The sequence below is a fragment of the Silene latifolia genome, chromosome 6 (assembly GCF_048544455.1).
Source record: "Silene latifolia isolate original U9 population chromosome 6, ASM4854445v1, whole genome shotgun sequence".
NCBI lineage: Eukaryota > Viridiplantae > Streptophyta > Magnoliopsida > Caryophyllales > Caryophyllaceae > Silene > Silene latifolia.
Genome location: NC_133531.1, coordinates 41,224,123 through 41,251,025, shown reverse-complemented (window position 1 = coordinate 41,251,025; position 26,903 = coordinate 41,224,123). Strand labels below are relative to the sequence as shown.

General features: G+C 36.3%; 1 protein-coding gene across 1 annotated transcript; it reads left to right on the top strand.

Moving 5' to 3' along the window:
• The first annotated feature begins 24,355 nt into the window (after positions 1-24,355).
• LOC141588005 (uncharacterized) lies at positions 24,356-25,240 on the top strand. Its single transcript, XM_074409464.1, has one exon. It carries the CDS (start codon positions 24,356-24,358, stop codon positions 25,238-25,240), a length of 885 nt encoding a protein of 294 aa, XP_074265565.1.
• Positions 25,241-26,903: the final 1,663 nt, after the last annotated feature.

Below are 26,903 nucleotides of genomic sequence, written 5' to 3'. Positions count from 1 at the left end.
TTACTTGTTTATTTTAGTTTGTCTTAAACCTTGAGGAATTTATTCCTTGAGGCAGTTCTTATCTTTTATCCTAGTTTTGTTTTGATAGGTCCTACAGGTCTTACCTAGATAGGTCTTGGTAAAATATATTCAAAGGGAAGGCTTGAGTACCTTTTATCTTCCACCTATGTTGCATCCTATGGCACAACAGGTGGTCTACTGTGAGAGGTGTGGTGCTGCTCGACACAATGCTGCTGTTTGCTTGGCGGAGTACAGCGAAGTCTATGCGTTTAGGCAGCGTAGACAAGCTAGTCATTCCTTTGTATATATGTGATCGATCGAGCAATTTTCACAGGAAAAGCTCTCGATCGAGTGGAATTTCTGCTTGATCGAATACATTGGTCACGGAGAGCTATGCTAGGTCATCTAGGTCCGTTTCGGATGACGATATGAAAGAAGACAATGGTTATGGTGAATCTCCCATTTGGAAAGCCGAGCTGGATGCTTTAGAGGCTGCAATATATGGGACATAACCCAAAAAGGAGGGGAACGAGAAGGTAGCTGAGTCAGTGAATTCTCCTAGCATGATAGAGGTAATATACTCTTTTGTCACTGATTCTGACGTTAGGAGTGGCCGATTTCCCGACCAATCTGAGGTAATTAATGATAGCTTCATGATTGTTGGTGTGGCGGAAGGTAAACTACCTGATGTGACTTCAGCTTTCTGTTTTGATGCTCCACCCTCTCCTGTTTGGACAAATAATTTAATAATTTTTCACCAAATTTGTCATCGGAAATTTGTTAAGTTGGGACGGTACTTCAGGTTGCTTTTATATACTCCTTTTCTATTTTGGTGCTACTTATGCTTTTGTGTAGCAGATGCGCATATTTATGATCGGTTGCTATGAGATTTGAGTTGCTTTGATTGTGACCAACTGGAGCAACTAAGGTGAAGAGCAAAAGAAGGTCGAGCTGGGACCTATCTGAAACTAGCGCTGTCCGGGAGGCAATCCGGAGTTTAAAATTTTTTAGTTGATTTTCAAACATTTATGTTTTTGTTGGACATGTAATAATTGGTTTTTAGATCATAGACTTGAACGTTTGGATTGTTTTTGTCAGTTTTGTGGGTTGTCTGCAGGTACCTCTCGATCGAGTACTCGTTTCACTCGATCGAGTGCCTGACCTTCTCGATCGAATAGTTTCGTAGCCCATTTTACTCGATCGAGTGCTCTACTCCTTCGATCGAGTTCTTTTGCTTTAACTCGCGTGCTGCGATGTTATGGGGCTATTTGCGACCTCCCATGTTGCTGACTGGTTTGGGGAGGTCCCTACTTCACGATTATCTTGTAAGTTTTCCGAGCTTCACTCTTCTTTTCAGTTTGCATTTCTTTTCCCTATTTTTGAGTACAATAAGGGCATTGTACGGTTTGGTTTGGGGAGGGTATATGCATCCATATCTGTGTCTGCATTTTGTTTTTTTCTTGCATTTCTGTTGTCACGTTTAATTTTTGTATGCATTGTCTTTTATTTTCAAAATTCAAAACAAAAAAAATTAAAAAATTCGAAAAATTCAAAAATATTTCACGTTTACTTTTGCATATTGGTTGAGTCGAAACGGTAGATTTCAATGATGAAATTGAACTATAATTTGTCCTTTTGCTTAAGCCTTGCATAAACTAATATTCTTTTTAGCATTGTCGTATTGCATATCTACGAGTTAATGTTAAAATATAGCTTAACAAATAGACTTGACCTGAAATTTTGGCAACCTACTCATATTTTCTAAGTTTTAGAGCCTAAAAACTGGTGTCATTCATGACCAGTTCATGTAGGATTGTGAGTAGTTACTCCTTGCATAGCATGTATCATTAATTTGCACATATATGAAATTCAATTGCTTTTTTGCCTACATACATTCGGGTTAGTGGTTGGTGTCACATGCAGGGAGGTGCTTATTTTCCCCCTTCTTTCATTTTTACCCATAAACTCCACATTTAGCCAAATTTGCCTTTTGACCCTTAACTACATCCAAATTTAGCCTGCCTTGTCAAGCTGGTTTAGTGATTGTTTTGCAATATTTTACTATTGATCCGAATTTTGTTTGTATTTGATTATCGGAGTTGGTAATATATGGAGAAGGAGGATGAAATGATGAATAAAAAAGAAGTTAAAAAAAAAGAATTCGAAAAATAAAAAGAAAGAAAATCAGAAAAAAAAAAACCGTGAAGAAAGAGAAAAAGAAAAAAAAGATGTTGAATAAGAACGGTTTTTCTCCTATGCATTACTTTTATCTTATGAGGAGTACTACTTTGGTTTGGTGAGTTTGTATGCCAATTAAAGGGCACAGTGCTTAATTTTGATGAGTTTGAAGCGGATGAGTTTTATTTGGTTTTGTTAGGTAGCTAGCTTGGCTATTACCCTCACATTTCCATAAATATTTTGCCTCTTCTTACCCATTACCTCACTATTCCATACTTTTGTAAGCCCTCGACTGTGACGGGACCTTGTTTGGTTGGAATATATGTGTACGGTAGCTAGAATTGTCTATCTTATTAGCTGCATGCATGTTTATGTGGGCCGTAGTTTAGGTGAGCGACTATATTTCTTTCTCTCTTACATTTAATTGCTTACCCTTTGCTTCATGAGAGAAGAGTGACCCGTGAGAGTCCATCATTAAAGATCTTGCAAGGTCGACAATTCAACTTTATTATAAACATCTCATAACTCGTTTGCATTTGTCAGTTTTGCTATAAGTATTAGTGCTTGCATTCAATCGGTTTAAGTGGACAATTTGTAGCTAGCTCTGAGTTTTCCTTTCTGTTCCATTAGTTTTGCATATGGTTTGTTTGGGGACAAGCTAAAGTTTGATTTGGGGAGATTTGATGCGTGCATTTTATATTGTCTTTCTAAGCCTTATTTGCACGCATTTCTATGCATATTACATAGTATTAAGTTACAAATGTCCCCCGAATTGTCTACTTTGGTTTCTCTTGTCCTATTTGCAGGAATGAACTAAAGAGAAGCGGAATTAAGCCTAAAACATGTCCCTATGCATGCATTTAGGAGATGAGTTGAGTAGGAGCTTGGAGACTACTATTTTGAGATGTGCATAGAAGTAAGGAAGCTTAGCGGACAAAGGAAGAGCTTTATATTGCTAGTGCCTATTTTGAAGACACATAAATCGTGTTCTAACACTGATATTCAAGTGATTCTGATTTGAGATGAAAGCTTATCCTCTTAGCTTTCCAACGCCACCGAAAACACCTGATTTCCCCAAGTAACGAAGAAATGGCGACTGTTTGAAGTTCAGTGCGCGAAGCAGGAATTACGCGCTGGAAACCACTCGATCGAGTACTAAATCCTCGATCGAGTCGTTTTTGTGTTCGATCGTGAGGTGCTATTATGGAGGTCCACGATGGAGTAGTTGAGTTACTTGATCGGGAGGTTTGGTTGGATTCTTCCTCGATCGAGAAGATTGAAGATGCTCGATCGAGTGTTTTGAGATCTGACGTGAGATTTTCTCGCGTAAACTTATTTTCTAGATATTTTATGTTTTATCTTAGGTTTAAATAAATATCTCTTCTATAAATAGGATGGACTTAATTAGGTTTAAGGGAGTTTGTTTTTACCTTTTCATGCTGTTCGACGCTTTGCTTCTCTTTTCCGGATCTCAACTTTTGTAATTCTTTCTTCTCTTTTATTCTTAGTTTTATTTCTCTTTTATCATCTTAATACCATGCTTACTATTGTTTTATCTTCCATTCTTGTTTTATTCATTATTATGCGTAGCTAATTTTTTAATACTAGGATTAGGGGAACCATGGTACTAAAACAATGATGCGATAGTTGGTTTAGAAGGTTTTGTTATGAGAATTATTTCATTAGCAATATAACTGTAATTATTAGATTGAATGCATGCAACTGAAGTAATTAAACTGGTTAAATTCAGACTTAGATCGAGAGATTGGAATGAATAGACCTGCTATGGACAATAGACTACACTAATGAGGGTGAAAGCTAAGTTAGTAGTATTTTAGGGCGAATAGCGGACCGATAGGACCTTTCCATTACCTTTCTCACATCAGACCGACTGACCTACCTTTAGCTGATTTGTATAATATCATGGTGAACCGACATCCTAGCATCTCTCTTTCTATTTTTCCTCAATCTTGCTTTTAATTTAGTTTGTTAGTTTAGTAAAAATAACTTAAACCCCCTACTTTGTGACCGTAGACAGACCGAATAACGAGTAGATAGTGATCGCCTCCCTATGGATACGATACCCGACTTGCCTCTGCTGCATTAGTTAGAGCCTGTTGATTTTATTTTGATAGGGTTGCGAAAGCCGTGTCACAAAGCCACCTGATTTGTGCCGTGGAGAACACCACCTACTTCATGAGTGTTCTAAGTCATATCCTACCCCTAGAGGTATAGGTAAAACCCTTAACCTTCCTATGCTTGATAATATTAACAGTAGGACATTTATTTCTTGGTTGTATGAAGTTAAATGCTACTTTGATAAGAAATGTTTTTCTGATTCAAAGAAGTGTGAACTGGTTGTGTCTTGTTTAAAGGGTAGTGCTTTGTTGTGGTATAATACTCTTACATTTTCAAGGAGGATGGAATGAAAGGGTAAAATTAGTTCTTGGTTTAAACTTGAAAGGAACATGAGATTAAAGTTTCTACCGTGCTCTACCATGAATGAATTATGGGCTGAACTTAAAACCCTTAAACAAAATTCCTTGAGTGTTCATGCGTATGCTAAATTATTTGAGGACTTATAATTTGTGTGTGACAATGAAGTTAGTTCTGTCGAAAAAGGGTTCAGATTTTATCTTGGTTTGAATTTTGAAATTGCTAAACAAATTGAGTTTGATATGAAAAGGCCATCTGGTAAAATGCTTGAATTTGCTTTATTTGTGGAAAGGAGTTTAGCAAGGCCTAAAAACCATGAGGTCTTAGATAAAGTAGACAGATTAGTGGTCATTAAAACAGTTGGGGCAGAGGAGGGTTTAAAACAAAGAGTTGTTATGCCATGCTTGGACATTGCTTGTCCTTAGTCTAAGTCCCTTGAGCTGACGGTCATGAGCACTTATGTTGAGATTATTAGCTCATGTAGTAATATCTTTGAGAGCCCATGTCTTGAAATTAAAACCCCCTTCAACTCAGCACATGAGCCTACTAGTGAACAAGAGAGTAGCCATGTCATTTCCCATAGAGCCATCAATGACCAAGCTACTGATTTGGGGCTTAGAGAAGTGTTTGTCGACCAAGGACTACTTGACCTTCAAACCATGAAATTTGGATAGTCCACGGTCATGTTCAATGGTGGAACTTGTTGGGAATCGATCAAGGGTGAAGCAAGAGGAGAGTCTTGGGTTGTTCTATGCTCAAGTATATCAAATGTGATCTCCTACACTAGCCATGGTCCTAACTTCCAAGCTTACATCTTGAAGGGTATAACTTGTCACAAATCAGCTCTTCACTTTCATTCTTACATTTTGATGAGGTTAAAATTTATTCTTGCTCTTTTGGGTGCAACTTCGTACAAGTTAAGAAGGGAAATGGATCAATCTAAACCCTACTGTCAAGTTATAGAGTCCATGTGTTTTAAGATGAGTTGTGCTCTAAATAATTGTATGAAATTATTGGTATTATGTGGAATATCAAGGTAAGCTTGTCTACATGGTGTTGGTGAAGTCCTTCCTCATTTTGGGAGGATTGTGTTGAGATTAAAACACCAAAATAGGAGCAGCCCCTTGAAAGCATTGCTAAGCTCTAATAGTAATGTTGTTCCTAGTTTGGGGTTGGATTTAAATAAGTATATGTTGCTGGTCATTCAAGATGATGTGGTTGTTGTTGAACTTAGAGTAAAGGCCCCTTGGCCTTGGGTTGAAGGATACATGAGCTCAAAAGAAACACAAGTAAAATCAATGAGCCTTGTATTAGCACACAAATTTTAGAACCAAGTGTGAGGGGTTCAATCCTAAGCCTTGAACAATACACCACAATAAAAGAGGAGTTGAAGCATTATGAGCCATCAAACTTCGAGAATGGTACATCCTCTCTCTTGCCATACACAATTCTGGTCTATGATCCGGGAGGAAGTCATGAGAATCCATCTCTTACATTCAAAAACACGTAATAAATTTGAAAGATTTCTAAAAACCATAAAAATTTGAAAAACCAAAAACACATTCTTTACTTTAGTAGTGTAAAATTGTATATACGTGTGCTTTTGTACTCTTCTCACATAGGTACAACACACCTCATTCAAGGCATAGAATAAGATCTTTCTAACCTTATTCCCTTCCATTTGTTTTAATTGTTTACAAGAGGATGATGGGCTTGTATATCAAGGAGGATGTTGTGTGGATTTTGTTGTGGTATATATGCTTATATGTTGCTCGGAGTTTGCATTTACTTGCATATCACATAGTTAGTTATGAAGGAAATGTAGATCTATATACATACTAACATACTCATATATGTTAAAATTAATTTGTCATAAAATTAATAAAGGTCTTATGCATGCAAACAATAAATCAAAATAAGGAAGAAATAATATCCTTACAATATAATTTCGGTTCAAATGGGCACAAAAGAGATCTCCTTCTCTTTTGTTCTTGAGCTCTCCAAATGGAAGAACAAGGATTCAAATGTAGAATCCCTCCCAAAAGCATATACCCAAGGAATACATCTTAATAACCAATATTATTTAGATCTAGTAATAATATTAGTTTTTGCTATAAAATTGATACAAAATAAATTGTATTTTGCTCTTGAAAATTTCGGTCAAGAGATGGAGTATTTTGTGAGTTTTATTTCTCTAGATTTCACAAGATGTAGAGAAAAATACATTTCTTACACTAGAAAATGTTGTATGTGAAAATGATGAATGAATGAATTAAAAAGAAAAAGCTCTTTTTCTTTTCTTGTATGGTTGGCCGAAAATTGGCTTGGGTAGGATGCCCAATACTTTTGATTTTTGCTCTTCTCAAAAGCATAGGTGTGCATGGCTAGAGATTAGACTTTAATAATTATGTTTTCTCTTATTAAAATAATCAACATAATTATTTCACTAATACTCCTTCTAATTTTCGGTTTATACAAGATAAAATGGAAGGTTCATTTTATTTTGTCATTTGTCAAGTGTGACATATGTGACATGTTACTTGACATGTGAATTTGTAATGTATTTTTAACATATTAAAAATCAACATACTCATAAAATATGTCATTTACAAAATCGACTAGTAATTCGTAATTACTTGTACCAAAAATGTTTCCAAATTATAAACTACAACATTCAGTATTTATAATAATTTATTCATTCCGTTTCAATTTGTTTTCGTAAACAATAATTTCATCTAAGTAATAAAATAATTCGATTACTTAGACCGTGTCTCATTTAATCATATTTACAATGAGATACGTAAATTATACTCACAAAATTATCCGTCAATTTTAAGCAATTTAATTAACTCGTATCGGTATACGATTAATTAAATAATCAATTAAGAGTATTTCCCTATAGGTATGACCTAAGGGGATCAATGGATCACCACCGTCGCACGACAGTAATGTCAAACTCTAGTCAGCCAATCATTACCGATATGTGTGGACCAGTTGATTTGTAAAATATTACATCCCACATGTATTCTTAAAATGAGATTTAATAATGATATTTAAATCATGTGATCGCACTATTGTTGAGGACACATTTCCCAACAATCTCCCACTTGTCCTCGACAAGTGTGCGCCACCGATTCTCTTGTCCTATTACTATCTCCCACTCAATGCAAGGTGTCTTTCGGTCGTACTTGCAAGTGATCATATCGAGAGTGGTTTCCTCGATCCGGAGAATAAGCGATTGACCGGATTTATCTATCATAGATACCTTCCGAGCGTGGCCACGCATTTCAAGTTCATTACTCTTCGAGTGGCCCTGAGATATTGTTTTAACCCCGACAAGGGGTGGACAATTCCTATCACACTCATTCCCTTCGACTAGCCACGACCATCATAACCCAAAATATGCCCATTTGACCCCATTTACGAAGGTCGTAGTAACACAAATCAAAGTTAATCTGAAACTGTGCCATCTTAGGTGAATAGTCTTTAGTCAAAAGAATCGACTCATTAGAATACTATAGTAGCTCTCGCCACGACCAGGCTATATAAATTTGCCGAACTCTATAAGCGGTCATAAGGCTCGAGAAAGTGTTCCTAACGATCGCCTATGTGATCGACTAGTCATCTCACATGACCGTATGGCACTTGAACTTGCCATCAATCGCATCACACTCTAGTCACTTCGAGACGTCACCTCATACAAGTGACTATGGGCGAATACAATGCTAATCCGTGTTCACTTTAACGGGGTTCAATTGTCTCTACAACCCGTTTGGATGTAACAAAGTATAATAAAAGAGTTTTAAAATAAAACTCGAACGACAAATGCGATTATCACACATGAATAGTCAATGCTCGATTACTATTTCATGTTCTATAATCTAATTTGATCTTGTACGTAGTTGTTCATTTCAATTCAATTGAAATGACATGACTCATCATGTTTAGCCTTTGAGAAGGCTTTGGTTAGTAGGTTTTATCAATTTCTTGTACCTTACTCAACCTTACTACATACTCGTTTTCCTTTGTAATGTATACATTTGCATTACAAAACTTTCTGAGTACGTGTCGAGATCCAATCAAGACATAGGTCCTCTAGCCTAAGAATAGCTCCCACTGTTTTCACAGTGTGCGGGACCCATCCCTCTTGCACATCTCATGATCGCAAGTGTACTCAATTTCCGTTATAAATATCTCTCATTGTTCTTTATTTCCTAGAACGATTCTAGAAAATCTACTTCTTAATTAAACATTGCCACAATGGTATCTTAACCATCTTAATGTGTTTTGATTATGGTTTTGTCGGAAACCATGCGCAATCTCAATTGTCAATTGTCACTTGTGTAACACCCTTACACAATATTGCATCATAAACACTTTGCATTACTTCCTTAATGCTTCTGCAAGCACTTAAGGGTAATCTTTATAGCTTACTTGGTAAAGATTACTTGAATTCGATTTTTGAAAACAATTCATCATACTCAAAGCATATGAAGTGTTCTACATCATTTTCTATTTAATTGATTTGACAGCGGAAGCAAATGGAATCAATCAAATATGTTCAATTTAATTAAACTAGTCATGAATCTTATCAACATAAGACTTCTTATTGACGCTAATATCACGTGGATTTATCTTCATAAATCTGGATATTAAAGATGTATTGTAATACTCCAAAAGTCTTAAATCATTCCTAATGATCAATATGTCATCCACATATCGGACTAATTAAAATTTCCGTAACTCCCACTAAACTCCATGTATAAACACAACTTCTCGACTTATCGAGAAATGTTTTATCACATGATCAAAATGTTGATTCCAACTCATTGATGTCCTACTTAAGATCCTCTCTTAAGTTTCACATTATCTTAGGATTGCAAGAATCCATAAAACTCATGACATGTATTGAATACATTCCTTCTATTGAAGAAGTGGGTTTTAGATTCACTTGCTGTATGCATATCCTCATAATGAAACACAATCCCTAAGAAGATCCAAATAGACTTAATCATTTCAATTAGTGCAAAAACCCTTTGCAACCAATCTTGGTTTGAAATATCTCTTTATTAGTGCAAAACCCTTTGTCACTAATCAAGCCCTTTTGATTCGGATTTTCATGACTCTAAGCCTTGTATTGAGTTGTGACTTAAACACTCTTATGTAAGTCATATGTTCATTACTTTCTAGAAGTAATCAACTTGAATCAAACAATTTCTTTTGTAAGTTATAAGCTATTTACTTTCTTAAAAGTAGCATGAATTCATCATTTTTGACAAGTGACGAATTTATCCTCCTAGGTTTTAAAGAAACAATATTTTACACAAAACGTCTCATGTAGCCAAGAAAGACCAGTTTCTTGCGACATAACATTCTTTGTGGCTCTTGAATAATTTTCTCCCACTCTGTCTTCTAGAAATAAACTTGTATTTTAGAAAGACAGCTTCACGAGCCACAAACCCGGTGTACTCGTGATAATTGAAAAAGAGAAAAATGAGCATTTGTTTCTTGTGAAAACTTACAACCATGGTACTCTTACCATTTCATATCTCATATGATTCGATTTAGTGGAAAAATAATTTAGTCAAAAATGATAAAATCCCCAAAAGGATCAAGTAACTCAAAGTAACTTGATTGAAGTCCAAACCATATCAAATAGCGTTTGATTTCTTATCCATCCACACATTATTTCATTATGCGTGCTAAGAGAGATTAACTTGTGATACTATATCACATTTCCTTTGGCTTATATCAAAGTCTTCACTTTGATAATCCCATCACGGCTAAATCGTGATTCCTTGAACTCTTGAACTTCTTCAAAGATTTCTCTACTTACCTTATTAAGTGAACACACTAGTGTCAACTTAAATCGTTGGTAAAAGATGATGATCAACCTATTTTGGATCGATGATTTATGACCTTGATCTCCTTTTCAACCAAAAGGCACGAGACATCTTGATTTGAATACAAAATACGCATATACCATTAACAATCTAATGGTTTCAAGAGTACTCGATAACTCATTGCGTTCATCATTCCAAAATTTAAGGTTTAATCTTGGGTTACCAATTTGAGTCTTACATCATCTACATGATATATCATTCTAGTTTGGTTTAGAATATACTCACCTTGATGATGGGCTAGCCATACATCAAATCGTGGTGTATAGGGTCACAAAAGTGAAAACCTCTTTTGTATCTTAACAAGTTTATATTCTTATTTAGAGTTTATGCACTTAATAGTCACAATTAAGTACAACTTTAAATCCAAAAACTAGATTGAGTACACAATTACTCTATCTCTCGACATTATTGTTGCTAGTCGTCATATTCTTATCATCCCATGTATCAAACATAATGATGAAAACCACCACCGGTTTCTAATATTGACGAAGTAGTACTAGCAAAATTTATGTTTAATCAAATAAACATTTAAAGAAGAAGGTCCCATTAGATGTCCCACAACTAACTTGTTGATTCTTCAATAATTTGGGGTAGTTTCCTTTCTCGTGTCCAACATTTAAGACAATGGAAACTTTATCGGTCGGGATTGATAGGTTTAGTATCGTCATTCTCAACAACTTTACCTTTAACATAACCTTGTATCAATTCCATTCTAATTTTACTTCTTTAACCTCGTCCTCATCTTAACGGTTTAAGAGAGTGCTCCCACTCATTTCAATGAGTCTTTGCTTTGAGAAGCAAAATTGAATTCATGAAGATTACTCTTCATTTGTTCGTTTTAGTCTTAAAACTTTCATTGAAGTGGTTGCGTTATTTTGGTCAATTACGAATTCTGAAAATCTAATCACCAAAACAATTTATCGCTTCAAGGTACTTAATTCAATTAAGTATATGAAACATAATCCATTGTAAGTAGAAGTGTTAGTCAAGAATCAAAAACCTGTTTGATAATGAATAACTTTAATCTATACTCTTTACAAGAGATCCTTAGCAATGGTTCGTTTGAGGTTTTAGAAGCAATTCAAATTTTTGTCTTTAGTTACGATGTTTTAATGGAGATTTGTATCAAAATCGAAATGATATCGTATATGAATTGTGGTAAAGAAATAGAACAATAATAACAACGGAATAGTGGAAAACTTAACATTTATCGTTTTATTAATACTTGTAAATAACAAGTAAAGCATTTACATAGTGACCTCTACCCAACTATGATAAATGATTCCAAGACCCAAATTCATATTAACTTGGGCACGGTATGGCCGATGAAACCCTTATCAATATAACTCGGTGGATTAACGCTTTAATCGATTCTACTTTTAGAACTCTTGGTCGATAAAATTACTCTAATATTTATCTATAGCCCGGAACACATGCAACTACGGTCGCGAATACTTCCGTTGAGCTCAATCCAAATTTCGAATAAATGTATCCATGATCCAAATCCACATCAACTTGGGCACGGTATGGCCGATGAAACCCTCATCAACATGAATTCGGTGGATTAACACTCATCACTCACTTCCCCTACGTAACAAGGTTTGTACCCCGGTAGGGCCGAGTGCACTCCCTCGCGAAATAGGTTTTCATGGTTTCTACTATTTGGTAAGGCTATGTCTCAATTAATTGTTTTAGCGAGAGGTCATGTCAATTTATTATCTATCACGTTTTAAGTGAACTAAAGCGGTGAACTACGATAATTTTAATTGACACGGTCGATAAACTCGATAAAAGAAGATGCATGTTTTAGTTATGGCGATTTAGCGATGCATGCGACATAAAATAAAATGCAAGCATAAAAATAAATAAATCCTAGTATGGCCTTTCCTAAAATAGAAAAACTATTTAACTATTACATATTCGGAAACCAACTCCATTGGTCACTTGAACTTCGGTTGTGGCACGCATCTCGAGGTAACACCGTCTTTATGTATCGCCATTCTTGAAGAAATCCGTCTTTGGGAACTCCGGAATGAATTTAAATTACATAATAAATTACATAATTTCCTATTATACATTTGTAACTAAAATAAAATAAATCTATTAAATTACAAAACGGTGATACGAGATCACAATAAAATTACAACCGAATCGATATTCCCATACATTTCGGGAAATACCAATTAAAATCTAAGGCCATACTAAGTAAAATTACATAATTCAAAATTACATAAATTAAAATTATGACAATCATAAAGAAAATGCAGCATTATAATATGTATGAACATGCTCAATTTTATGCTAAATCGCCTTTAAATAGCCAATATCGTATATTACTCGGTTTTTACGGATTTGCGTGATTTCAACATTTTATAATCACAAAAATACATAAACTCATATTTATGCATAAGTTAATTACCCTAACCTCTTAGGACTCAAAATATAGTCTTCACTAATAATTTGACCATAATTAACTTTTATATACAAAATTGTTCATAAATGGACCAAAATTACAAAAATAAGCTATTAAACTTCAAATAAATCACAAAATTTCAAATAAATTCAAAATTTGAAATTTAAATTCATGAACATTCTGGAAAAATTCCATGACACTCATAATGTTCAAAATCTTAGGTTAAAAATTTCGAAATTTTTCGGGAAAAACAATGTTGCGGTTTATCTATTTATAATAAAATAATCATAAAAACATGGAAAAATTATTTTCACTAACTTTTCAATTTTAGATCTGAAAAAGATAATAAAATGCAATATTAGACGTTTTTCCTAAGTCATAGATTATGTTTTATTAATTTTCACCAATAATGTCACTATTTATGCTATTTTTCTTCAAAAATCCATAAATCATGCAAAAAGACTTCTTTATAGCCAATTATTTTACACACATCTTGTAAAATTTCATGTGACAACATATTAATTTTCTATGACCAGATTCGAAATTTAACTCATATTAACCTATTTTTCACCTAAATCCGAATTTAATAATGAAAAATTCATTTTTCGAGCATAACAAGTCCAAAAATTATGCAAATTTACAGGTTATCTCAAAATAATATATGTGACAACATATCCAAAAATCAACTGAAAATTCGAAGTATAGCTAATTTTAGACCAAAAATGACATTTTTACTCATAAAATCATATTTAAATGCCATTATTGTAAAATATGAACAATAAAAATCCGTAAAATTAACCAAAATATCCTAAAACATTTTAGGACCAGAAATATTAACATGCATGGATTAATTTCGTGATATATCATAATAACACAAAATTTACAAGTTTTATATGTTACTCTTTATAACTCGGAAAAACTTTTAACCGATTTGCATGCAAACAACCGTGGCTCTGATACCGATTGAAGGAAATGTAGATCTATATACATACTAACATACTCATATATGTTAAAATTAATTTGTCATAAAATTAATAAAGGTCTTATGCATGCAAACAATAAATCAAAATAAGGAAGAAATAATATCCTTACAATATAATTTCGGTTCAAATGGGCACAAAAGAGATCTCCTTCTCTTTTGTTCTTGAGCTCTCCAAATGGAAGAACAAGGATTCAAATGTAGAATCCCTCCCAAAAGCATATACCCAAGGAATACATCTTAATAACCAATATTATTTAGATCTAGTAATAATATTAGTTTTTGCTATAAAATTGATACAAAATAAATTGTATTTTGCTCTTGAAAATTTCGGTCAAGAGATGGAGTATTTTGTGAGTTTTATTTCTCTAGATTTCACAAGATGTAGAGAAAAATACATTTCTTACACTAGAAAATGTTGTATGTGAAAATGATGAATGAATGAATTAAAAAGAAAAAGCTCTTTTTCTTTTCTTGTATGGTTGGCCGAAAATTGGCTTGGGTAGGATGCCCAATACTTTTGATTTTTGCTCTTCTCAAAAGCATAGGTGTGCATGGCTAGAGATTAGACTTTAATAATTATGTTTTCTCTTATTAAAATAATCAACATAATTATTTCACTAATACTCCTTCTAATTTTCGGTTTATACAAGATAAAATGGAAGGTCCATTTTATTTTGTCATTTGTCAAGTGTGACATATGTGACATGTTACTTGACATGTGAATTTGTAATGTATTTTTAACATATTAAAAATCAACATACTCATAAAATATGTCATTTACAAAATCGACTAGTAATTCGTAATTACTTGTACCAAAAATGTTTCCAAATTATAAACTACAACATTCTGTATTTATAATAATTTATTCATTCCGTTTCAATTTGTTTCTGCAAACAATAATTTCATCTAAGTAATAAAATAATTCGATTACTTAGACCGTGTCTCATTTAATCATATTTACAATGAGATACGTAAATTATACTCACAAAATTATCCGTCAATTTTAAGCAATTTAATTAACTCGTATCGGTATACGATTAATTAAATAATCAATTAAGAGTATTTCCCTATAGGTATGACCTAAGGGGATCAATGGATCACCACCGTCGCATGACAAGAATGTCAAACTCTAGTCAGCCAATCATTACCGATATGTGTGGACCAGTTGACTGTAAAATATTACATCCCACATGTATTCTTAAAATGAGATTTAATAATGATATTTAAATCATGTGATCGCACTATTGTTGAGGACACATTTCCCAACAAGTTATATTCATATAGGTTGTATATATGCTTACTTTGCATTCATGGCACGTTTATTGCCTTTGAAAAATCAAAAAAATCAAAAATTTGTAACACTTTTGTAAAGTGTCTATAATAGGAATAAACTGCCATCAATGACGATAATTGTTTTGACCGTGTCTTCTCCCAATTGATAGCTTGCATCTAGTGACAACACCTTGTTAGGGTGTTTACACCCGAAAAGATATGCTTATCACCCAAGCTTTGACTACCTTGTGAGACCATACTGTGGATACAGCCACCCGCACATTGGTTTCGAGGCAACGATACTTCTCCCACAGAACTCCGGCGCGACACCGAGGCACGTCATGGACCGTTACCGATTTGAAATGCACTAAAACCGGTGAAAGGTTTGACAAGCCTGCATTTGTGGACTCGCCACCAATTTTTACGGAAAATGGGAACCGTTCGAATACCTCGTGTCATGTCAAGATACAAAGTAGTGACATGAACCCTAAGGAACTCGTTACCCTTAGCATTTTATGTCTAGAATGACTCTCGTGATGCCAATGAACACGGATGTTCACAAAGATCTTGAGTAAGGGGTGAGGGTACGTATTAGGAAGTTCGTTTATTTGAACACTAATCCCGCCCGCCTCGATAGCGGCCTCTACTAATGATCATGGAATTTGCTTATACTCGATATGGTGTCAGTTGTATGCATGCAATGCAACATCCAATGGATTAATCCTTGCATGTGAATATTAACTAAGTCGGTTAATAAACAATTTAACAATTAAATGGGTCGAAGTAGGAGGTTAGATTCACTACATGTGAATTGCCAAGTAAGTAAATCATTCAAGATAAATAAATTGTAATAAATGAATTACAAGAAATAAATTACAATGGATATTGAATTTACGTCACGAGTACGCTCGAAAAAGGGATTTGAAAAGAAAAGAATAAAAGAATTAGAAGATTGTAAAATAAGTCGAATTAGCAGTGATAATAAGGATAATAACCGATTAACACCTAATTAGAAGGCCTACGTCAAAACAAGACGAGTTCAGAGGCAGAAACCACCTCAGAACATACGCAGCATTTGTTGCGTCCCTTAGAAGAGGCACATCAGTTCATGTGACTGTTCTTGAGTTAGGTTCTGACTGTTAAAGTCATACTCGTTAATTGTTATCGTTGGTTGATTAATTATTATGGATTATTGGTATTCAACTCCAGTGAAGGTTATTTAGTTAGATTATATGCATCGGGAACCATCCTAGAGCGATAAAAACGAATTCAAACGAAGTATTACAAGTTAGTTATTATTCGATGTTGGAAACATGTTTATATACAAACTTCAAATTAGAGACGGAAATTAGAAGATAGAGAATTGAAGAAGGAACGGAATTAAAATCATATATCAAAGACGTATTCAGGGGACTTGATATGAACAAATCGAGCCTCTTAAATCCGGGTTCAAATTTAATGACGAAAAGCCGCAAATACCGAATTATAAGTGATTTAGGTCGGAATTATTGAAAAGTATTTTATAAAACAAATTTGTATATGAGAAAAGATGATAACTTGAAAGGAATAAGGAATAAAATAGAAAAAGACCTTCGAATGAAACAATGAAAAACACGAGGAAGAAGAAGAGCAACATCGGCTAAGCAGCCTCTGGAATAGGCACAGCAAGTGCTGCGACCATTCCAGAAGACGCAACAGCTGTTGCGTTTCTTCTCGACGGTGCCTCTCTACTGTTCCGTCAAAAGGGTTTTAAAACGTGACTTTGAAAACGGCATTGAGAATGCTTTCGACGTAAACTTGTACATTAATTGATACAAAATAAAATATAGTAAATAAATTGGCATTTACACCCTCAGACTTACATGTTTGACGAAGTGAGATTAACTAAGTTGTCGTATTAGTGATTGCTCGACTCGATGCAGTATGAAAGTGCCCTCTAAAGAGGATTTTGAACAAATTAATTGAGTTTATTAATGTGGAATGGTCAAATTGGTCGGTCAAGCAAACGTGACTGGTACTCAGAATGATCTGAGCTTACGTGGTCGAATTGATCAAGCACGTAAGCGTCGAAAAGTAAGAACGATGTCTTAGAATGAAAAGAGAGAAGAGAAGGGCGGACACTCGCGTGAAGAATATGTGAGGCGGAGGCCTCTATTTATACTGATCACACGGAGGAATTATGGTAAAAGTAGGAATATGAAAGATCCGGAGAAATTTGGAAACTCGAGAAAAAGCAACCCAGGAAGAGGCGCAGCAGGAACTGCGACCTTTCCTAGAGGCGCAATACCTGTTGCGTTTTCTCTTGGGCAGTTTTCTCCTCATCAAGAAAGATTTCCGCGGTTGATTGTAGAAATTAGGGAAGATGTAGGCTTCCTTATTCCGCAAGGCAGGTATTTTCATGATAATAGATAAAATTTAGGAATATTACTCCGGAAAATTCCAGAATATTCCAACTCGGGTTTTAGACGGTTTAGATAATGGAAGCGGTTTTTGAACCGGACTCCAAATGAACTTTAATTACTGTCAAAACAACTGTATCGGCGCGTAGATAATGACCATGAGGTTGACTTGACTGTCTGAGCTATCACGTGTCGACAAACTTATGAAATGTCATAAATCGCTCTGCATAATCCGACATGCGGCCCAATCATCATTGAGTGGTTGACGGGAGGTGTAGAAACGAGGTGTTTACAGAGCTCCTACTCTGACTGAGGCTTGGACAAGGCAAAAGTCAAAGTATAGCCTCCTGGTCAATCGAAAATTACAACCTGAAAACTATGGCGACGCGAGGTAGCTCAAGAGGTCTGAGCCAAGGACCTGTCGTCGGGAATATTTTAGAGTTCGTCGACTATCGGAGAGGGTCGTTTAAAGTCCATTAGACTACGTAAGTAGGCTGGCCAGCCATAAGAAGAAATCATACCTAAAACACCCCTGGGTGAAACGGGACTGAAAGCGCTTCGGCAAAACTCTTTTGTCTGAAGATAACTTGGTGTCTGAAGGCATTAGAGGTTACATGGCTTCTTAAGAAACTTCTTAACATTTCTGAAGGCTAACTCTGAAGGCTATCTATAAAGGAAAGGCTGAAGGATAACTCTCTGAAGGACTGAACATGAGGACGTCTGAAAATTACGGAAGGGGTTATCTGAAGCATGCTGAAAGGATTATCTCGATGTAAGAAACCGTTGGGACAAATATAGGACGTTCTGAGAACCACCGGGGACTAAGACAGGACTTTCTGAGAATCGCTGAAGGATAATTGACTTTGAAGGAGGCAAATCTTTCTTAGAACTGCTGGATAATAATTGACTTGAAATCGGAACTTTACGAGAACCAAATGCTTGAGATTCGTTTAATTTAATAGAGGACGAGACTTTTCGAGAATCGTGGATAATTAACTTGCATCGAGCTTGTATTTACATGGGCTGCATAGCGGTAATGAACTCTCACTGGAGAACAAAATATTGCAACCGCTGGGGAGAATGTAGACTAGATGGGTGAAAAAAAGTACACCCGTAGAAAATATACGAAGTAAAAATACCCGCTGCATTAATGAAAACATCCCAAGGCGGGAAAATATAAGGCTTGGGTCCACCCTTAACGAGTTTATAACGACTTGAAAGGAAAGCTGTTGCAAAATCTACTGGAGAATAGGCGCATCAGACAACAGACCTGGGGAAAGGGCGCAACATTTGCTGCGTTTTATCCCGAGTTCGTCCGTGCTGATGGAGAAGGGGACTTCTCCTGCTACTGTCGGTCCAAGTCTTATTTTGGAGGTATGAACCTTGCTTTTTCTTTTTCTGTTTGGCCATTAGAAGTGATAGAGCTGCTTATTAATGAAAGATCATTTGGAAGCATGAAACAAAAGGTTGCTTTGAATTGAAGTCGAATTGAATTAGGAATGATCATTTTGAATTGATTTGAAGTGGAGATTTGACTTGAGTTGAGATGAATTTTGAATTTTGACTTGAATTTGAATTGAACATGGAATTTTGACTTGAACTTGAATTTGAATTTGAACTTGAACTTGAATGGATCTGGGAATTTTTTATTTGAGGTTTGAACCGAGTTGAAGTAAAAATATTGACTTGAATTTGAATTGATTTAAAATTTTTGAATTTTAATTGAATTTGACTTGAAATTTTGAATTTAAATTTTTTGAATTTGAATTGAATTTGACTGGAAATTTTGAATCGAATTTGAATTGAATTTGGAAATTTGAATTGAGTTTGAATTGAATTATTAATTTTAATTTGAATTGGAGATTGAAAATTTGAATTTGGAATTGAATTTGAATTGATTGAACGAGTAGAGATAGAAAAGATGGATCATTTTGATATATTTGGTTTGAAATAGTAGTGATTGAAATGAGATTGTAAACATTTTTGCTTTTCAGGCATGGGTATAATCATACTTCCCTGGCTTCGCTCCCAAGAGGGCAGCGGACGTGGCGAGAGAGTAATCCGTAGTTAGAGACTAGATCATGTGCTGGCAGAAGAGCCAACGGTCTTCTTACGACACCTGTAAGAGGGGTGTCAACGCCGTGCAGCTTGATAATGTAAGCATTTCTTGCTTTTGATTTGTCTTTTTGCTTTTCTTTGAAACAATAGCGATCATAAGAATCACACGTGGTATCCCTCTCAGTGGGTGCCGAGACCCTGAGAGGACTACATTGGCGCTCCAGGTTTCGTAGCCGACGTTCTCTGACCTAGGAGTTCGAATAGGTTGCTTTTGGCGACGCCTATGGGACCTGTGTAGTACCTGGGAGAGCGGTTGGTCCGACAGTGCCTCCGTGACGCTTTTATGGTTCCCATCGATACTCCATGAACGATGTTTAGGGAGCCTTCAGAGGCTTAGAGGACGACTGACCTCGCAGGAGCGAGTGGTGACGCTCTCTTCTTTCCCGAGCTTGAGTACTCGGAGTTTGTATGGAGGAGCCTGGCGTACTAGCCGATCATGGTAAGTATACCTTCTTTTGACTATTTAAAATGACATACTCGAATATAGCTTGGAAATGATAATTTTATCTCGGTAGGAGATCGAGGTGGCGGGCATCGAGCCCCAGCTTTTCCCGAGACACTTGATTACCCTAGGCCGGCTGGTATGACGATGCTGATGGAGATTCCGCCTTTTCCTGAGGCGGTGACAGAGGCTGGACTCGACGAGTGGCAGTATATCGTGAGGAGGGTAAGCCCCCAGTTTAGGCTTGTTCTCCCTTTTGAAATAATTGTGTAAGAACACGGTTTTAATCCTTTTCTTATTATTGAAATGCAGGTAACACCGTCGAGGCACGCTGAGCTATGGCGGATGACCAACCGGCTGCAAGCGACGGCTGTGGAGGCCCTTTCGTGCGGTCCGAGTCGTCAGGTATGAACCTCCCAATTCGCTTTCTTGATATGTATGAACATTTGAAGCACTTTCGGAGTATTTGCCTTCTTTTTCTTTGTTATTTATAAATTTCCTTCCTTTCAGAGGGAGCGTGAGCTCGAGGAGTTGCATGAGGAGAAATCTCGCTTGTCGAGGGAGCTGGAGGTTCGAGACGCTGACATTTCCATCCTTGAGGCGATGGTGACTGAGTTGAGGAATCGTCTGGCTGATCGTCACGGCTAGTTTTGTATTTTTGTACATTTTGTGCTTTCGGGCATGAGCTCGAATTTCATTGTAGATATGAATGTTTTTTTGTCTATATGTCATGGTATGCGAGCCATTCGTTGTTGATGGGCGTGAAATATGTTGGTACCTGCAGGTTAGCTTGGAAACAGGTTTGGCATTTTGACGGTTTACGTCGTCATGCTGCCGAAATTCATATACAAAAATCAAATATAGAACATATAGCATAAGAATTTGGCTTTAAACAGTAAAAAATGTAACTTGATCAAGTCAAAAAAGAAGAAAAGAAAAAAAGTGCCCCATTTTAGTGAGCAAAATGAAATGACTCGACGCGTGACGGATAATTGGAGTGCTTCCCCCTAAAAAAAAAAGAAAAAAAATGAGTTTATAAAATTTTGAGACGAGTGGGGGATGAAAATGATTCCCCAAAATTAAAAAAGAATAAAAATGGGTAAGTGTGCATTTGATGAAATTTGAAATAACGACATCATCTCGAGAAGCGAACCCGCGTTGAAATAGGATTGCGCAACGAATTCGGAATAAAAAGTAAGGAAATAAAAATTTACGTATATTAAAAAAACATATTCCTATCGGAATAAGAAAGTTTAAGCCAAATTCGGATTTAGGAAAGATCCTCGCGGAAATTGCCGGAAGTCGAGCTGGGGAAGAGGCACAACATGAGCCGCGATGCTTCCAAAGGGCGCAGCTTTTGCTGCGTTTTCTCCCCAGGTGTTCCTTTTCTGAGCTATTTTTAGAACGGCCGAATAGTATAAATAGAGGCCTCGGGTTAGCTTCTATTCTCGCCATTCTCCCTTCTATTACTCCATAATTCATCAAATATAATATTTCTCACAAAAAAAGATTTTCAAGAAAAAGATGGATGCCTTCGAATCCCGACTCAAAGAGTGGACCAATGAGTTTTCAAGCGCGAAGAAGTATGACATGGGTGTTTTTGGATCCATTATCAGTTTTAAATAGGTGAAAGTTGTAAGACCGTTTCTTGATGCTTGTCTTGAATATTGGAATCCGGAGTATCATGTTTTCGCCTTTCCTGGAGGTGAAATTTGTCCTTTTCCCGAAGAATTTGCAGCAATTGGAGGATGGGATACAGAAAGTCCCAAGGGTATAAGAATAAATTTAGGGGTCTTCTTGGATTGATCAAAGCTGAAGTTGATCGTCTTGTAACTTCTAAGGGTGTACGAAGTTTCGATTTTATGGACCGCTTCATAGATAGGGAGGACAGTTCTATTTCTTATGCTACGAGGCGCATAGCCATTGGGTTTTGCCTTCTTCATTATTTTATCTTAAAGGGCCATGTTGACGCGGAAATGAGAGGTGACCCGCGGTTTTTGGGTATTATCGAGCAAATGGAACTGCGCAAGAGCCCAGCTTGCCTGGTATTAGGAGAGACTATCTTAGGGTTGGATAATCGGAAGGCTAATTGTGAGATCCCGTATCATGGAAGTCCTATCATTTTACATGTAAAATGCTCCTGTCTATTTCCTTTTTCGTTCGATTTTTTGTTTTGTTTTGAGAGGGACATTGATACTTGTCTCCTTTTTGCAGATTTGGGTGATGGAAAGGCTGCGATTGATCGAGCCTCCAGTTGACGTACCTGGGTATCGATCGCGATCGATCGTGATGAGGACGAGGTTGTATATGGTTGATTTCACTCGAGTTTGCAACTACTGGGAGAATAAACTAAAGAATGAAGGAGGTCCGCTGATTAGATGAGTTGTCCCTTGGTGGCATCTCAGGGTGTTGACAGGAGTATCATCCCTGGATCCTACTCGATCTATTCATATCCCAGGCCTGAAGTTTATGACCATATTTTCGCGGAGAGGCTAATGAGGCAAGTTGGCATGAGGCAGAAAATCCCGAAGCTTGACATTGTTCTACAGGTGGCTTTGGCGCATACGTCTGAGACTTGCCGTGAGTGGGCTTTTTGGTGGACTCAAAGGAACATGTTGTTTATGCCTCTCCCAGTTGGTTCGTTGTGGTTGTCTGTAATAATACGAATGTTTTGAGTTATTGTTGTGATACCTTACCTTCTGATAAGATTGGTATGATTGATAGTCGTAAATGGATAATTGAGTTGGATGGTGCTTAGTTATGTGGATGTTTATAAGTGTTGTGGTAGTAGTTATGGGCTAACTTCGGGACGAAGTTCATTTTAAGGGGGGAAGACTTTAATACCCCGTATTTTGATAATAATTTATGAGAATAATTTATGTAATTTAATAATTAATTAAATTCATTTCTAATAATAATTACAAATAAGACGTTAATTAAATAATAAATAAAGTATCCAAGTCGGGAATTGGGCTTAGGTAATAATTGAGCTAATAATCTAGTATGAATGTGATCGGGAATTGTTTCGAGATTTAATAATAATAATATGGAAATAATAATAAGTAAAGGTAATAATAATTATATCAATAATAAGCCTAATAATAAAAGTGTTATAGTAATAATAAAACTAGTAAAGATAGTTTGTGGAAATCCTACTTATGGTAAGACTAACATAATATGTAATAATAATAATATAATGGTAATAATAATAATGGCAATTCCTATAGTAATTAGAATATTGTTGTACAAGGTAATTTCAAAGCTACAGTTGTTAGCCATTTCAGACCTATAGCCTGTTGCAACTTGTTGTACAAGGTAATTTCAAAGCTACTCGTAAAAGGTTGTACATGTATTGCACGATATAATCCATGAGAATCAAGGTGCCTTTATCAAAGGTAGGTCCATCATTGAAAATGTGCTCATATGTCAAGATATCATTCATATGTATTCCAGGAAAGCTGTCACTCCAAGATGTCTATTCAAAATTGATTTGCAAAAGGCATATGATACAGTTGAGTGGGATTTTGTTGAACAAATGCTTTATGGACTCAGATTTCCTTCTCATTTCATACAGCTGGTGATGCAATGTGTGAGGTCTACTTCCTTTACTCTGTCCTTGAATGGGAATAACTTTGGCTATTTTCAAGGACAAAGGGGTCTCAGGCAGGGAGATCCAATCTCTCCACTTCTATTTACCATTTGCATGGAGTATTTAACCAGATTGATTAAATTTGCAACTGATAGATGGCCATTCCAGTACCATCCGTTATGCAAGAACCTGAAGCTCACACACCTCATGTTTGCTGATGACTTACTTCTCTTTTGTAAGGGTAAACCACAGTCCATTTGGCTTCTCATGAGAGCTTTCTCTTCTTTTTCAAAAGCATCTGGATTAGCCATGAATAACTCCAAGTCTGAAATTTTCTTTAATGGAGTCCCTGAGGAGATTAGAGAGGGTATCAAACAGGTCACGGTTTCAGGGAGGGCACCATGCCTTTCAGATACCTGGGAGTACCTATTAAAGCAGGTAGGCTCACCAAAAAAGAATGTACTGCCCTAACTGAAAAGATGGTGGCAAGGATCAGAGGTTTGGGAGCAAAAAAAACTTTCATATCTTTGGCGGGGTGACTCTCATCAATCTTTGTACTCAATACTCTGCAAAATTATTGGGCCCAAATGTTCATTATCCTTAAATGCATCATCAATCATATTATGGCCATTTGCAGGAATTTCCTGTGGGATGGCTCATCTGACTATCACAGAGTCCCCCTTGTAGCATGGGACAAAGTTACTTTGCCTAAAAAGGAGGGAGGCTTAGGGATAAAGAAAGCTGATATTTGGAACATTGCCACAGTGGGAAAACTGGTAAACTGGATCTATTGCAAAGCAGACAGGCTATGGATTAAATGGATCAGTGATGTGTATATCAAAGAGCAAGACTGGCATACCTACACCCCCCCTGCTGATGCAACTTGGGTCTGGAAAAATGTATGTAAAGTTAAAGAGAAGCTCAAGCATGGATATCATGAGAATAAATGGATACTGTGCTCAAAAGGTTACTCTATCAAGGAGGGGTATGCTTGGCTTACTCCTGCTAACCCTTCCCTGAACTGGACTAATTTAGTTTGGAACAATTGGAATGTCCCTAAACACTCTATGACTACCTGTCTGAGGATGAATGAAGGCATGAATGTGAAGAGTAAATTGTTTAGGTTTGGCTGTTGCACAGATGACTGGTGTATACTGTGTCACAGTCAAGCTGAAACAGTGGAGCATCTTTTTGTGGACTGTGTGTATGCTGTCAAAATTCAGACGTGCTTGTTGCATTGGTTTGGAGGTAGTTTCCTAACAGTAGGCGCTCTGAGTGCTGCTAGCAGGAATACTATACAGTGGAAATTCAGGGTGGCCGTGTTCAATGCTTATTGCTATACTATTTGGTTCCAAAGAAATCATGCCAGGATCAATGCCTGGTTAGCTAGACCTGAAGCTGTTGCTGCTCGAATAGAGGATGACATTAGGAGAAGAGTTAAAATGAAATGTAAGGCTTTAGTAGACCATTCTGAACTACTATGGCTGCAAAGTATGAATTTAGCTTGATATGTTGCCAGCAGGACTCGATCCTTGAACCTCATGTAATTATTTTTTGATATGATATATATAATACTCACATTACACCAAAAAAAAAGAATATTGTAATTATAACAGTTTCCTAATTGGCTTCACATACTCTCTAATCTTAGACTATAAATACCATGATAATTCTGAAAAATAATTCATAAAATAGAAGAAGAGCTCTGGACACGGAAGAGGCAATTAAACGATAAAAGGTAAAACCGTCTTAAACTTAATTGATTTCGTTTTATAACTTGTAACCGTGATTGTTATAGCCACCGCGTAACACCTATAGACCACCATAGGACTCGTGACTTTGACCTAGAGCAACCCTAAACCACCGTAACTCTGACCTGACCTTCATTGACCGTCGTGGACCGTTCTGGGGTGGTTTTTTGGGCGGTTAAAGGTGGCTGGTTAGGGGTGTTGCGGGTTTGGTCGTGGGGGATTGAAGTAGGTAATTGAACCCTCTAATAGGCGAGTCTTGACCTGGGCATGGCAGGGTTGTGATGGGGGAGGTAGTCAAACACAGTGGTGGCGTTGGTGTGGTGGCATGTGGCGGTTGGTGACAGTGGTGGCAGTAAACAAGGGAAAACAGGGGATCTACCCGTGCTATGGGGGGGGGGGGGTGGCTATTTTCGGGGGAGTTTGTGGTGGTTGCTCTGGCCTCACTTAGGGCGTATTGGGTGGCTCTTGTCAAGGGTGGATTGGAGAGTTGGGTGGTGGTTATAGGTGGCAGGCTAGGTGATGTTAGGTGGTGTTTGTGGTCGGGTTTTGTGGGTGTGTCGAGTAGGTGGTGTTGTTTGGTTGTGTCGGGTAGTGAAGGCGTTGTTTAGGGCGTAGGTTTGTGGGTTACTGCTGGTGGTGTAGCCGGTGGTTAGGGCGTGGAGGAGGATGTTGGGTTGCAGGCTGGTGGTGTCGGGGTTGGGTGGTGGTCGTGGTTTCCTGAGGTGTCGGAGTGGAGGGTGTTTATGGGGTAGGTTGGACACGATTTGAAACCGTGTATGGAAGGGTGGTGTTTTGTGTTTGTGACGGGTTGGTTTGGGTTGTTCGGGTTTACAATTTAATCGGGTTTGTTTTGTAATCGGGTTTCTAATTTCGTGGACCTTAATAATAATAATAATAATAATAATAATAATAATAATAATAATAATAATAATAATAATAATAATAATAATAATAATAATAATAATAATAATAATAATAACAATAATAATAACAATAATAATAACAATAATAATAACAATAATAATAACAATAATAATAATAATAATAATAATAATAATAATAATAATAATAATAATAATAATAATAATAATAATAATAATAATAATAATAATAATAATAATAATAATAATAATAATAATTAAGTAATTTGAATAATTAATATAATTTATAATTGATAAATAATAATGGAAAGTAATAATTAATAATTGATGGAAAATTAAAATATTATGATTAGGTGAAGATTTGTGAAGAAATTATAATCGGGTTCGGATTGCTTTAATTATTTAGACCGCTTGAGCTGCTTAATTGGAATGGCTTGTCAGGTAGGGATATATCCTACTCAACTCTTATTCGATAATGTTTGGTATAATGGATGGATTATGTTAATGTGGAATTGATTATATTGTATTTTGTTGGTTTA

What these genes read in the sequence shown, in the direction of transcription:
- LOC141588005 (XM_074409464.1), top strand. Translation starts at nt 24,356, where the DNA reads ATGGCCATTTGCAGGAATTTCCTGTGGGATGGCTCATCTGACTATCAC.